Genomic DNA, 15,317 nt, shown 5'->3' on the forward strand with positions numbered 1-15,317 from the left:
ATTGGTGCGCAGTGTCGACGGGCGCTTGCACGCGAGCTGCATATGTATATTTGAGGGAACTTGGTGTCTTAAATTTTTCACTGAGATTGTGACCTTAACGACGAGTTAATTATACGGTCAACTTCATTAACGATAAGCGTGAGCAGCATTAAGCCTTGTCTCAGCAATTGAATCCGAGTCTATGAGCACGTTTTTCATTCCCCTTTATTCTTGATTAAAGAAAACTGCCGGAAGCGGTCTTATCATCGATGGAAGACACTTTATTTATAAATTTCTCACGATAGTAGTTGAGTCTTCAGTGCAAACATAGTACACATTTGCGCACATAATACGAAAAATATCGGAGTCGAAAAGAAGTCGCAGAAAGGTGCTTTGAATTATTTTAGTGCTTTAGTTGGCTGCAACGACCGATTCTCTCGCAAATTCAATAACATTGGTAAGCTGTAGGGCACATTTCGCCGTTGCAGGTAAAATATTTTTCTCATTTTCTCAGCACTTCAAACATTACAGCTGGCATAACAGCTGTACTGTCAGAGCTTGTGATGGCGGCATTTTTGGAACGAAGTTTTGTCTGAGGAAGATATTTTCTATCATTTCTTTAATAGATATACGAAACAACACAATTTCCTTTCTGGAACGGGTGACAGAAGAAATTTCGAAAAGTTCTGCGCAAAGCTAAACGTTATTTCCGCCTTTAAGCTCCATTGTTATGCCGTAGGAACTAGTGAATGTAGAATTTTCACCATTGCAAAAAAAATTAATCAGTTATTGAAAAACCATGAAACGTGCTTCATTAAAAGCATCGAAGTGATTAGATTTTCGCTTAGTGGTTACTGTGGTCCTTTCACTCTACTGACTAGCTTTGCTCTATGCGACGGGGCTTCGCGTGCGGAACAGAACTTTTCTTGAATGTCAGATAGGTAGAGGTAAGTAAATGTGGCGCTTATAGACTGTGGGGATAGGGTGGCCCGGATCGGAAAAGGCAACAAATGGACGGGTGGGAAGGTGGGCGGGTGGGTGAGCAAGCATCTCACAAAAAACGGGATTACGGTCGGGAGCTGAATGGTGCTGCTGGTTGCTCCACTATTCAAGTTTCTACATAGAAAACTCCAATATTTTAACGTCGTAACGTGAAAGGCCCTCTTCAGCAGCAAATCCGACGTCGGCGCTGTCGCCAATAAAGGCGAACAATCACTGGAGTACCTCTGCAAGATGGTATCACTTTTTTTCCAGTTTATATGATTAGGCACTGATTGGTCGTCTGGTTTTTGTCACGTCACTAGACCTCATAACATAGCCGAGTTGATAGGAGCTGCCACCAGGGGAAGCCTTTTGATGTGGAGGTTGAGATGGAAATTAAACTCTCCGGAACAGTTTGCATCCCGAGTAAGACGTGATCACATGTGGGAAAGCAGGAACTTTCCGGCTTGCGCAAGCTTAACTTTAAGTGACACCGTGATTTGACGCATCACGCACATTAAAATGGGCGCGGTCTTCACCCTTTGCAGTCAGAGCGAGTGTCTTGTCTAATTTCTTTAATAATTATCTGATAATTTCTTCCTCCAAAATGATATACGTGAAAGAAAAATTATTCAAATATGCTGGAGCAGTCGAAATCGTTTGTTGAAAAAAATCGCAGTTATTTTTTATGTCTGTTCACTAAACACCTTTCCAATAAGAAAGGGGGCACTTGAAAATTAAAATATTGATACAAATTGAAAGGACGTCCGCTCAGCGAGCTCAAACCCGGGCATTGCTAGAATACAGATTTCATAACTCCAGGAACGCAAGAGATTAGTAAGAAAGAAACACATCAACGAATTAGCGGTAAGGAGGAGGACAGAAGAGTTCAGGATCTCGCTACAGAATAGATATTCAGCTCTAACCGAGGATGGCGGCATTACCCTAGAAGGAATGAACAATAATTTCAGAGATATCATTACTGAGTGTGCGGTAGAAGTAGGCGGTAGGATAGTTAGAGAGGATACCGGTAAGCTGTCTAAGGAGACGAAAGATTTGATTAAGAAAAGCCAGAGTATGAAAGACCAGATCGAATTGGCCGAGATATCAAAGGTAATAAATAAGCGCAAGGTGGCCGATATAAACAAGTATAACATGGAGAAAATTGAGTATGCTGTAAAGAACGGGGGAAGCCTTAAGGCGGCGAAGAAGAAGAAATTGGGCACAGGCAAAAATCAGATGTATGCGCTAAGCGACAAGGCGGGCAACGTCATCACGAATTAGGACAACATGGTCAAAGTAGCTGTGGATTTGTACACATCTCCACAGTAGCCAAAGTAGTCAGGACCGAAATGAGATTTATGGTAGGGAAAAATATTCAAACTTTCCACCAGTGATGAAGAACGAGGTCAAGAAAGCATTAGAAACTATGAAAAGGGAAAAATCAGCTAGAGAGGATCACATAACTACAGATTTGTTGAAGGACGGGGGAGATATCGTGCTAGAAAAACTGGCCACCCTGTATACGCAGTACCTGGTGTCGTCTACGGTACCTGAACCATGGACAAATGCAAACATTATTCTCATTTATAAGAAAGGGGACGCTAAGGACCTCTAAAATTACAGACCAATCAGCTTACTGTCTATTACGTATAAGGTATTTACTAAGGTAATCGCTAATAGAATCAGGGCAACCTTAGACTGCAATCAAGCAAAGGATCAAGCAATTTTTCGAAAACGGTACTCTACTATCGTTCATATCCATACCATCAACCAGGTGATAGAAAAATGCTCTGAATATAACCAGGCCTTATACATAGCATTCATTGATTACGAAAAAGCATTTGACTCAGTTGAAACCTCGGCGGTGATGCAGGCATTGCGAAATCAGGGGGCAGACGAGCCGTACGTGAAAGTGCTGGAAGATATATTTAGTGGCTGCACAGTAACCACAATTCTGCATAAAGAAACAGAATTCTTACAAAGAAAGGTATTAGGCAAGGAGACACGATCGCCCCAGTACTATTCACAGCTTGCTTAGAGGAAGTATTCAGAGACTTGGAATGGGAGCAGTTAGGGATAAGGGTAGATGGAGAATACCTCAGTAATCTGCGATTTGCTGATGACATTTCTTTGCTAGGTAACTAGGGGGATGAACTACAAATAATGATTCATGACCTAGACAGGAAAAGTAGAAAGTTAGGCTTGAACATCAATATGCAGAAGACTAAGGTAATGTTCAACAGCCTCGGGAAGGAACAGCAGTTTACATTAGGTAGCGAAGTACCGGAAGTAGTAGGCGAATATTTCTACTTAGGACAGGTAGTAACCGCAGATCCGGACCACAAAAATGGAATAACAAGAAAAATAAGATTGGGATTGAGCGCGTTTGGCAATCACTCGCAGATTATTACTAGTAGCTTACCGGTATCGCTCAAGAAGAAAGTATACAACAGTTGCATCTTACCTGTACTCAACTATGCGGCTGAAACGTGGAGGCTAACGACGAGGGTTCTACTTAAGTTGAGGACAAGTTAAGTTGAGGAAGAGGGCTATGGAGCGAAAAATGGTAGGGATAACATTAAAAGATAGGAAGCGTGCAGAGTGGGTCAGAGAAATAACTCAAGTTACTGACATTCTAGTGGAAATCAAGAAGAAGAAATGGGCATGGGTAGGACATGTAGTGCGAAGAGAGAATAGCCGATGGTCGCTTAGTGTAAAACGCTGGATTCCAAGGGAAGGAAAGGAGCAGGTGGCGCCAGAAAGTTAGGTGGGCGGATAAGGCTAAGAAGTTCACAGGGGTCAAGTGGATGCAGCTAGCACAGAATCGGAATAATTGGAGAAATATGGGAGAGGCCTTCGCGTTGCAGTGGGTATAGTCAGGCTGATGATGATGATAAATTCAAACGATCCAGAAGAAAAAGTATATCCTAGCGCCATCACATGATGAACAGCCGAGCCGTAACGCGGTCGAAACGTCATTTCTCCTTTTGCAGTTGATGAGTCGCTTTTGACCTACGTCATTGATATTTCGTGGCGTATTCATTCATACCTAGATGCCAATTTCTCTCTCACCGCATCATCTTTCAGCCGCTATCAAAATAACTGATTGTGTTTGTCCAACTCTTGTAATCTTGTATTAAGGAATACTGTTTGTGCATGATTCCTTAATTACTGTGTTCATTAGATTAGTGCGAACCATTTTCAGTGACATCGGCACCTTTCTAAAGCAAATTTTTCTCAGACCACCTGTGTATACTCCCCGCCTCTCCCTGCTCGTTGTAGGAATACTCGTCGTTTTTTCCGACTCCCAGGAACAAACATCGAAGAGAACAAAGAGGCCAAAAGCAAGGCAAACGCAGAAAGCGCCAACCTCTTTGAGAGCAGTTTAAAGGGCGCCGCTCTAGGACCAGCCCAAAGAAGCGTCTTCGTCGTGGCGCTGCTGCCCGTGCTCCGTTTTCTCCGGGGAGGAGGTATCTGCAAGGCGATCACGTTCGCTGTTGCGGCTAAGAGTGAGGAAAGTGCCCCCCTCCGCCACCCCCAGGCCGCTTTTGCTGCAGCGGGTAGAATGAACAGGCCATAGCCGGCTTTCTTCTCGAGCCTCACCCCGCTCCCCCCGCACTTCCATCCTGCCAGTTGTTTGCGGAGTCACACAGTAAAGGCGCAGCCAATGTGGGACACCCTCGACTCAGAAGTCGCGTTGCTATGCGATGCGGTTTTCTTACCTTGTTACTTCAGCTTCTCCTCCCTCCACGCCATTTCTTGTTTGCTCTCTTGTTACCTTTGATCCCATTAAAGGTGCATTCAGCTCGATCCGAACAAGATCTGTTAAAGTTTGGTTTCGCGCGGCAGCGCGCGTCGTTAACCTTTGGATACTCTGCAATTGAGTTTTCTATTTGCAATATTGGTGCATGTACAGTCTTTGCCAAAATTACCAGGTTCAACTTCTCGTTGCTCCTAACTCCGGATTCTTATTACCATTTAGAGGAAGGTAGCTAAGGCAGAGGCTATGCCTCGCATATTATTTTCGGCTTAAGACTGCTAGCGTGCTGAAACTAGAAATCTTTATAACCCGAAAGGGCAATATTTTGGAGTGAGGTTATTGACGTTTATTAACTTTCATTGTACTGGTATTGTATACGGTGCGTGCGCGTATTGAGCATGGACAACCATGCTTCCCTTAGCTTTTGTATGGGGCCGTCAAAGCCTTCAGTTTGAAGACATACATACATACATACATACATACATACATACATACATACATACATACATACATACATACATACATACATACATACATACATACATACATACATACATACATACATACATACATACACACATACATACATACATACATACATACATACATACATACATACATACATACATACATACATACATACATACATACATACATACATACATACATACATACATACATACATACATACATACGTACGTACGTACGTACGTACGTACGTACGTACATACATACATACATACATACATACATACATACATACATACATACATACATACATACATACATACATACATACATACATACATACATACATACATACATACATACATACATACATACATACATACATACATACATACATACATACATACATACATACATACATACATACATATATACATACATACATACATACATACATACATACATACATACATACATACATACATACATACATACATACATACATACATACATACATACATACATACACGGGCAGTACATCCTTTTGCACCAACAGATACATGCTAACGCTAAGGAAATATAGTATAACACACCATTTGAATAGCTTTACCATCTATGATCGCATTAAAGTGTTCATACAAATGTCGCGAAAACTACCGCCCCATTGAGCTCCGCCAGTGCTGAGTATCGATATATGAACGACCTGTATAAAATTTTCGGAATTGGTGCACAGTGCCCTCAGTCGAGGATGTGTCTGTGTCATGAAATTAAGAAGCCATAGCTCTTTCCTCATAAGACTGCTTGAGAGGCGTCTTCAGGGGAGAATTTTGTCGGCGCAACAAGTAACGCCGAAGGCTTTTCTCGTAACGAGTAATGTTTACGCATTTTGTCAGCATAAAAGACAAAACACGAACTTGCACTAGTGCCTAGCTTTTTTTTTTTTCCAAGCTGCGGTTGTTTCCTACAGAAATAAGCATACCACATAATTCCAAAATTGCTGCTTCTAAAACTAGTGTCAGAGTTGTGTTATCAACCTATCTTTTATAAACTTATCAAAATCTTTAAGTGGTGCTAACAGTGTATTAGCGCTAACACTATGTCAGCGAACATACCTGAAGAAAAAAAAGAAGCGAGGTTGTGCTTACTAAACACTTCTGAGCAGGCGCATGCAAGCATCTTTCAAGAGCCTTCACGTGTCAGCATCATTCAAGGAGGGCATCGCACGCATCGCCTCCCTCGTGTCCCTGAGTTATCCTTGTTTCTCTTAAGAGTGCGTTCTCGAAGCCTGTGAGCCGCATGTAAGGCTTAGTCTTCGCCGTTCAAACGCTGCGGCATTTTGACGCCTCTGGAAAACAGGGCACTGCTATCTTTTTGTCCCAAGAGGCGCTACGTATAACAACAGTCTCCATAGAACTAATTCTTGACAAGTAGCAGCGTTGCCTGCTTCCAAGCAATCAGAGAGCAGTGACACTTGGAAGTTCACCGCTGCGCAAATGCAACGTTTAATTCAGCAAAGTAGAGCTCTGGGCTAGTTGGTAAGACATGATTACTGGGAGGCTTAGCACGGAACAGACGTCTGTTCCGCGCTAAGCCTCCCAGTATTAACGTTTTATTGAAATGCGTAATAAATCGGTCCTGAAAGTTAGTCTCCAAATGATGTTCTTGAAATACACTGCGAATTTTGTTTACTGCTTACGAAGTTTGTTTCCAAAAACTATGAAATCTATACCTTGGCTTGTTTTGTTCAGGTTTATTGCAAAAGGCAGTCATTGTGTACTTTGCAAAGCCTAATAAGTAGACAATTAAAATTCACCTATAATTGTTTTCACTTTAGGAGACAAGGTTATATAGTGAACTTCTAGGCTGCCAACAACAAAGGTGAGCTCTTTATTTTATTTTTCTTAGTCCGGAATGTGCTCAAGATATCAGCATAAAATGAAATCTATACCTTGGCTTGTTTTGTTCAGGTTTACTGCAAAAGGCAGTCATTGTGTACTTTGCAAAGCCCAATAAGTAGACAATTAAAATTCACTTATAATTGTTTCCACTTTAGGAGACAAGGTTATATAGCGAACTTCTAGGCTGCCAACAACAAAGGTTAGCTCCTTTTTTTATTTTTCTTAGCCCGGAATGTGGCTCAAGATATCAGCATAAAATATGCGCATCTGAAAGCTTATTCACATCAGTGTCACTCATTGCCCATATAAAGATGGCGTCTCTGCGCTTGCTATTATCACCGAAACCACAAAACCTTCTGCCGGTGTTATAGACGCTATTGAAAAAAGTAACTAAATACTCTACTCGCTACGCTAAAAAACGGAACCAGTTACCGCCATAATTCAGCTCTCAAAAATAAAGATAACGCGTTACCTTACTGAAAAGTGTACCATGCGTTACTTTGCCTATTCTCCATGACCACAAATTTTAATCAGTGGGTCTAGGCTACAAGAACGCCTGATAACATCTTTATAGAGCTCATATTTCACATAACACTTCTAGCCAAAACAATAGCTTTAACCAAAATCTTGATTTAGCGAGAATAATTTCCAAAAGTATTCATAACCTTAGCAATGTTATAGTGTCCTAAAGCTAACCGTAGAGTTCATTGTGATGCCTTCTAACTGGCACATGGTGAAGGCGTTTCTGAATGTGACATTAAAAACAAACATCAATTCTAACTTCACAAAAAAGCATTGCTGAACTGTCAACATATTTGCAGTAATCCTGAAAAATGTGATGTTCCAGAGTGTTTAATGTACTGCTACTAACACAATAGACGCGTAAACTATGTAGTAATAAAGAAATGCCTAAATAGCACAGTTCCCAAAAAAAAGTTATTGGCGCACAAAACATTTTTTTTTTTCGTTTTATCCTGTATACTAACCGCAAGAAAATGTAATGCTTATGTGAAGGTGTTCAAAGTCAGCGTCGCTCGCTCAAGAATTCAGTGGCCAGAAACATTGTAGCAGTTGTAGATAGCAAGAAACAAAATTCTTAAAAAGCGCTAGCTAGAGTACTGCAGCGACTACTTTTTAGAAAATTAAACTTGTTTAATTTAAGCAACCGGCAAGTGTGTAAATGTGTGTTCGTGCACAATTTTCATGCTGTATAGTATTATCTCTCTCATCACTCTTAGTATTCTTTTAGTCGGGTGCATCTTTGAGAGCACCTGTATATTTAGATTATTTGAAACATCACTAATGAAGCTCTGCGCTTTTTTTTTTCATGAAGTGGGCGGAAAGGGTGAACGACTGGAATGAAAAGCAACTAGTAACGTGACACCTCAGGTTTCCAAGAATGTTAACTTAAGTACGCTACGCTTTGCAGTTCCGAAATGGTAAAGAGTACGTTATTAAGTTAACAAAAAAAGTAACGCGTTAGGCTAATGCTGACTTCTGCTAAATCGTGAAATACACAAAACCGCCTGTATAAATAAATAATGATAAAAAAAAAGGTCAACGCACACTCAACAACCTTTCTGATGTGTATTTCCCACGTTCAAAACTTCGAACTATACTTACGCTTTAAAAAATATTTAGGGATATTATCTTTAATGTGAACGGCTTTTAAATTGGCAATATAACAAATTCGCCCAAAATAAAAACACGATGTATATTAAAGATTTGCTTTAATTAATTCTGTAGTTATTAAGCTATGCAGCGTATAAAATTTGCGCCTTGCTACAGCCCACCTCCAAACCCCGCATTGAGGTATTTCGCATAGCCTTCAAAATACAAATTTGTAAAGCGTAAACGAATTACCAGGTATATCAACGAGCTCTCAGCTTCAGAATTGGGTTGTGCATAGCACAGATACTTTTGGGATGATTCATAGGGGTTTAATATAGCATGCCAAGGCGTCAAGTACGCATGCTCAATTCGCCTGGAATAGCCGAATGAGGACTCACTTCTGGCTCTGCGCAGGCAGAGTTCCCGTGTGAATAAATAGATCACGGCAACGGAACACGTTATGCGTAAAGTTTGTACATGGATCTGTTGCTTTTTTTTAATGTTTCCAAGACAGAGTTTCATGACACATACTTCCGGCAAAAAATATCTATTACGCAGCTGAAAGAAAGCCGTAATTTTTCATATTTGCTAATGAAGTTCATCACCTCTGAACAACGGGTCGCCTCTAAAGGATTGTTTTAGAGCTGACTTCTCGTCTCTTAACTAATTTTCTTAATAGCTAGGCTTCCAGTTGAAATAGAGCAGATAATTCCCTAAATATGAACTCTTCTCGACTAAGTGTCTGAATGGTCATATCTTGGTCAGGGCACATTACGATTTCGGAAGTTGCGACTACCTGCCAAAAGGGTTGCATCGATGTCTTGGGCATATCTACTGCTCTCCACGTTCGTTTGGCAGCACGTTGCATAATAAACTACTCATGACAGTTACGCTTGGCCTCATGAAATCAAATCACGTCCCGCAGAAACAGCTGTACAGTAGCTTAGAAACAGTTCATAAAGACCACGGGGCAGGATCATAGAGACTTATGCCCTTTGTGGCTATTAGCACCCTTGTTTTATTTCTTTTTTTTTTTTTTCTTTTTTTTTTTTTTTTTTTTTAGGGGAGGCATTGGGGTATCGGTAGCGTCATGAGCGGGACTTTCAGCTCTTTCTGCGAATTGGAGACTGCGGTGGCTGGACCTGATATAGAAGACACTGACCATATAAACCACTCCAACATACGCACTCTTAAGCAGTCAGATCTCGATCATCCTTTTTATGGCTTGCAATGGTTGGGTCGTTCTAAACATGTCGTGAAACAATGTCGAAAAAGAACACTTGATATACAAGCAGAGTGCAAAGCACGTGAGCTTAGCCCAAGGAGCCCATTGCATACAATGTCTCGGCCAAAAATTTCAAACATTTGAAAACGCATCGTAGCTTAGGCGAGTAAATTAATTTTAATACGGCTGACAGTCACCGGCCTACTACGAATTACTTTTACATTCTATAAACCTAAACAATTAGTAAAACTATTGAGGCACAGTTCAAAACATTATTGTTGCGAATGAAATATCAATGGAAAACGTGCCCAAAGGTTTGCATCAACGAAAAAGTTGTAGGTCGCACTGAAAAACAGCGGGCCGGAAGATTTGTTTCAACTCGCGTTTTACGTAATGTAACTTCTCTATCGGGCTTAGAAGAGAGATAGCAAATGAGAAAGTATCCCCGCGACAACGATTATCTTCACAGCAATCCCAGAAGAGCATCATAGAATAAAATCAGCTTTTTTATCGTGGAAGGCTCTCCTCAACAAGGCTTCGTGTGTGTAGTACGAAAAGATACATGCCAGCAGCTATTACGCGGTGGCTTTCTTCTTAAGTCGTATAAATCTGCGTAAGCACACTTTGATGCAAAAAAAAATTTTACAAAATGTGACTAGTTGTTTTTCAAGGCAATATATATAACTGGCACGTTCTACTTTGGAGCACAAACACGTTAAAGCATACTACGCCTTGTGATTTCAACAGCCGTCAGTTCATTTCACTGAGCAAAGCACCATACGGATTAATGGTTACGTTAGCTTCACCTCTGGTATATTCTACAGACGCTCATCAGCAATCTGTTGCGTAGCGAAGACCGCCTTCTGAACGTAATATAGCCAGGTCTTCCGGGCGGGGCATTTAAAAAGTGCTGGTCACCTGGAAGGCATTTTATTCGCTCGAGAGAACGCTTCGCTGCTCAAGGCAACAGAGCCTGTCACAAAAGGTTCTTGCTATACGACTTCACCCTGGTCCAAAATTTGCTAATCGTCGACACAACATTGTCGACGAACCACTGCACTTTGCCGGGGTAATTGTCGAGGGCGGCCGCTCCGGAGTCGAATAGCGGGTACTTCAAGTGCTGCTTCCAGTATTGGCACTGGTCTCGCCTCAGATGCGATCCAGTCGTGTATCGCCGAGGCCTGAGCGAGAGATAGGTGCTGTTGTTCCGTTGAAACTCGTCCCAGCGGATGCCTTGAGTGCTTGGGTTCCTGCAACGCGAAGTGGAGAAGGACCTCTTGTCACTCAGCGTTTATGACGTCACGCGATGACGCAAAGACAGAAAGAGAGAGAGGGGGCGCGAGGAGGGGGGGGGGGGGCGATAGCGGCGCAAAAAGGGCAAACAAGTGAGTCGACGTCGTCAGCGTGCGATTTCGGTTCTTCTGCCGTAGGCTTGTCTCAGCCTTTTGTCAGGCGACCTTAAAGCGCTGCGGTTGGAGAGGGTGTTGGCTAACCCACATCCTGCCCTACAGACATACGTTCGCATGACGTGCGCTTTGTGCTTGTCGGCTGGCCTCAAAAGAAGAGTCGCTGTGCTAGCCAGCCATGTGTGCTCAAATCTGGCGTTGCCGCAGATAGCTTATGATTCATAGCTGCCGTCAAATAATTATATATATATATATACAGGGTCTTGAATATTTGGGGGCTGGGATTTAAAAAATTGCTATGCAAAATTTACTAACCCATTCGAGCTGAAATAACGTTCACAAAGTAGCCAAATATAGTCTACGTTATCTGATAAGTGATTCAACATCGGTACTTGCCTAGATTTCTCGAAATCGAGAAAAAACTGCTCTCGGCGGCGTGCACAATTTTCGCAGAAGAGAGTCGAAAAGCTATTTTAACATGATGCGTCATCTGTCGAGCAGTGAGACAAGCTCCATCCCGGCCGTTGGCGCGCTTGCCTCGCTGCCCGACAGATGACGCACCATGTTAAAATAACCTTTCGACTCTCTTCTGCGAAAATTGTGCACGCCGCCGAGAGCAGCTTTTCTCGATTTCGGAAAATCTAGGCAAGTACCGATGTTGAATCACTTATCAGATAACGTAGACGATATTTTGCTACTTTGTGAACGTTATTTCAGCTCGAATGGTGTAGTAGATTTTGCACAGGAATGTTTTAAGTCCCAGCCCCCAAATATTCAAAACCCTATATATATATATATATATATATATATAGAGAGAGAGAGAGAGAGAGAGAGAGATAAATAGCGAGTTAGGAGACTGAGCGCACTGTGAACCAGAAGAGATACTAATAATGTAGCCTTCCACAAGCTTCAAAACAAAGTTTGTCGACGTATGTTTCGACTGGCCACCCCACTCTGATGGAGATTGCTTTCCAGTCTTCAGTCTTCATATAGGTAACATTCAAAAGGAAACAAACAAGTTAATTAGCAAAATAAACTGTATTTGGCGTTAATTTTGCAATTATGTTTCAAACTCGCCTATGCCTGCCATGCTATACCGCTGCCGTCACTTTGGTTGCGACCAGATCCAGAAAAGTAAGCGGAAGTGCTCACAATCTCTCTCTCAAGAGGCACTCACCCGGTCTTGGCGAAGGTGACCCACATGTCCATTATGCTCTCGGAGAAGCGCGCCTCCTCGTCGCTGTAGTGCTTGGGAAGCCGCACGGGCATGCCGAAGACGTACTGCACTTCGTCGCTGTGAGGAACGCCCATCCAGCGACCCCAGATGCTCGCTTCAGTGCGGTGCTCAAAAGAGTAGTAGAACACGCGGTTACCGTGACGCACGTACGTATCGGCGAAGTGCACAGATGGACAGACGAAGAGGAGGTCTCCAACCAAGTCAATTAGCCGCCGACGGAGGCTGTCGTGCTCACTAATGGCGCCGTCCTCTTCCGCATCCAAGTATACGTCGAACACGTCCTCGGGCACGGGTGAGTGGAAGGCGTGGAGCAAAATACGAGCTACTTTCTCCGTGTCCTGTCGTGAAACCTTTTGTGCGGCCTTGAGCGGATATAGGTGAGGGAAGCCGAGGAATAGGAAAAGTGAACCTTCGTTCGCGTTAGTTCCGATCAAGATCTCTCCGCTCTGAAACTGGCCGCGTTCAATCTGCCGCAGGTGGGACTTGGGCATGAACTCCTCGCCATAGACGGGCCTCATGCTGATGACCTTGCCTTGAGAGAAGGATATGTGTTTTCGCAAAATCTCGTCGGCACTCTTTGAACGAAGGCAACGCACGACCACGTCAGGGTGCGAAAGGAGGTCTTCGTCGATGCTGCTAGAGCAGCCCAGAGTGCGAGCGAACTCGTTCGAGATCCGTATAGCTTCTTCTGTGGTGCTCATGAAGGTGGAGGAGTACAGGCTGCCGCTCTGAAGGATGGCTCGCCTAAAGAGCCCACGACTCAGCGGAGACAAGAGGTGAAGATTGGCCGAGATGGCTCCGGCGCTGACGCCGAAGAGGGTCACTTGCTCTGGGTCCCCACCAAAGTTGCGAATATTGTTGTGCACCCACCTCAATGCAAGGAGCTGGTCGTGGAACGCTATGTTTCCAGGAGCGTCTTCTGTATCTGCTGTAAAAAATCCGAACGCCCCAAGCCGATAATTCATCGCGACCACAACGACGTCGCCCAGCGCTGCCATCACAGAACCGTTATTATAACTATGGCTGGCTGAGCCCATAATAAATGCACCCCCATGGAGCCACACCATTACTGGCATGGTTGGAGAATCCGTCTGCGGCGTCCACACATTCAGGTTGAGGCAGTCTTCGCTATGGCGACTCTCGTCCTCAAATCCAGCGCTGAGAAAGACGTTCTCGGGTTGTAGGCACGAAAAAGGAACCCTCGTTGCGTTCAGCACATCTTTCCAAGGCACGGCTGGCACGGGCTTGCGGAAACGCAGTTCACCCGTGGGTGGCTGAGCGTATGGGATGCCGAGAAAACCGAACACAATCTTTTCTCTCACAGAAATCGGAACTCCACGCACTGGACCATGGCTGGTCTCGACGATGTGCGGCGACGCTGATGATACCAGGGTGATCACAGCCAGCGAAACTGTTGCCACAGTATTCATGGCTGGAAAAAGAATCGCCATTCAGAAACAGCTTCTTTCTTGAAATGAGTCACGTAAGCGCTTGGGTTCCTTTACCAGTTATTTGCAGTACTCAGCAACTAATTTGCAACAAACGATTGTCTTTCTTCAATTAATTCATATTGCATAGCCTAGATTCTTGCTATCAATTACCGTCTGATGCTACACTACTACAGCACGACAGTATTTTTCGTTCAAGATAAACTAAAATAAAAACTTCTTGTGCATTCATGAAGGAAATGCTATTCATTCAGGTTTACTACGAGGAGTTCGGTCACCTTTTCCGTCCTGTCAAATACGCACAAATCCGTTCTCTCTAAGGAAAGACGAAAAGGATATGGATACCTTTATCGCAGTGCCGTACGAGATGATATACGCCAGGCATACAATACACGCAGGACCAAAAGTATCCTTCATGAAATTTAATTTTTACTATATACCTTCACGACGTCTATATTATTATTTTCACATGATGGACGCAATATTATGTAAGATATTCGATTTAACCAGTTATGAAAGCACTCACAATACCATCACAAATGTTGAGGCTGTAAATTCTCAAAGGTTCTTACAACATTACGCATAGCACTTTTTTCCTATTTCTACACTGTGTGTGCCACGTTCAGTGACACTTCTCCACATGCTATTAGGGCTCTTTTGCATCTCCAAGCTTTTTTATCCTGCATTTCCTTAGCATAACGGGGCAATCTACAACGCAAAAAGCATACGCGATGCTCCGCAGACTAAGCACACCAAACGAAACGTCAAAGCCACTCCTAATCTCAAAAAAAAAAAAAAAAAAAAAAAAAAATCACCTGGCCGTGTCCGTCCTGGTAGTGGCCGCATCCCTTCTGTCGGCAAATACACTGATCCAGATGTTAGGTGCTGTGAAACTTTCCCACTAGAAGCTGCTGATAAGGTGGCCGATTTCTTTGCTGACTGATAGCGTTTGTCATTCTTATCGCGGAAGCTTGTTGATGGATCGCCTACACCCGCTATCAGTGCTTGCATATGCGTAAGGCACAGCTTGCTCGCTCATCGTAGAGAGGACGAAAAATAAAACTTAAAATAAATATGCCTTCTACCTAGTCAAGCTTGTTCAGCAATAGAACGCTCTTAGCTGTAAGGGTTAAAACAACTTTTTTTTTTCTGACATTTATCTCACTGAGGCTAGAGTCTGCTTGTTCCAGCTGAGACACAGTAAAACACATTCTCTACCCGTTCTCTAAACTTAAATCGTTTGATCTAATTGATATATACAGTGTTAGTGTCTGTAAATAAAAGCTTCTTAAGTTCTGTCA

General features: G+C 42.9%; 1 protein-coding gene across 1 annotated transcript; it reads right to left on the minus strand.

The window, feature by feature from the left end:
* Window positions 1-9,709: 9,709 nt before the first annotated feature.
* On the minus strand, window positions 9,710-14,863 carry LOC146185256 (acetylcholinesterase-1-like). The gene is made up of 3 exons (XM_084606215.1): window positions 14,832-14,863; window positions 12,509-14,000; window positions 9,710-11,175 (listed from the first exon to the last, which is right to left on the minus strand). The coding sequence occupies exons 1-3, from the start codon at window positions 14,860-14,862 to the stop codon at window positions 10,902-10,904; spliced, it is 1,797 nt and encodes a 598-aa protein (XP_084462341.1). The 5' UTR covers window position 14,863; the 3' UTR covers window positions 9,710-10,901.
* Between the last annotated feature and the right edge of the window lie 454 nt (window positions 14,864-15,317).

This window comes from Amblyomma maculatum, chromosome 6 (genome assembly GCF_055883805.1).
Source record: "Amblyomma maculatum isolate TAMU_Amacu chromosome 6, ASM5588380v1, whole genome shotgun sequence".
In the NCBI taxonomy this organism is placed as follows: domain Eukaryota; kingdom Metazoa; phylum Arthropoda; class Arachnida; order Ixodida; family Ixodidae; genus Amblyomma; species Amblyomma maculatum.

Bases quoted from the DNA above. Each gene is read 5' to 3' on its own strand.
- LOC146185256 (XM_084606215.1), bottom strand. From the start codon at position 14,862: ATGCGGCCACTACCAGGACGGACACGGCCAG. The intron at 14,001-14,831 runs GTGATTTTTTTT...TTCTTTTTCCAG, and splicing joins ACCAGGACGGACACGGCCAG to CCATGAATACTGTGGCAACA. The intron at 11,176-12,508 runs GTGAGTGCCTCT...TTCGCGTTGCAG, and splicing joins GTCACCTTCGCCAAGACCGG to GAACCCAAGCACTCAAGGCA.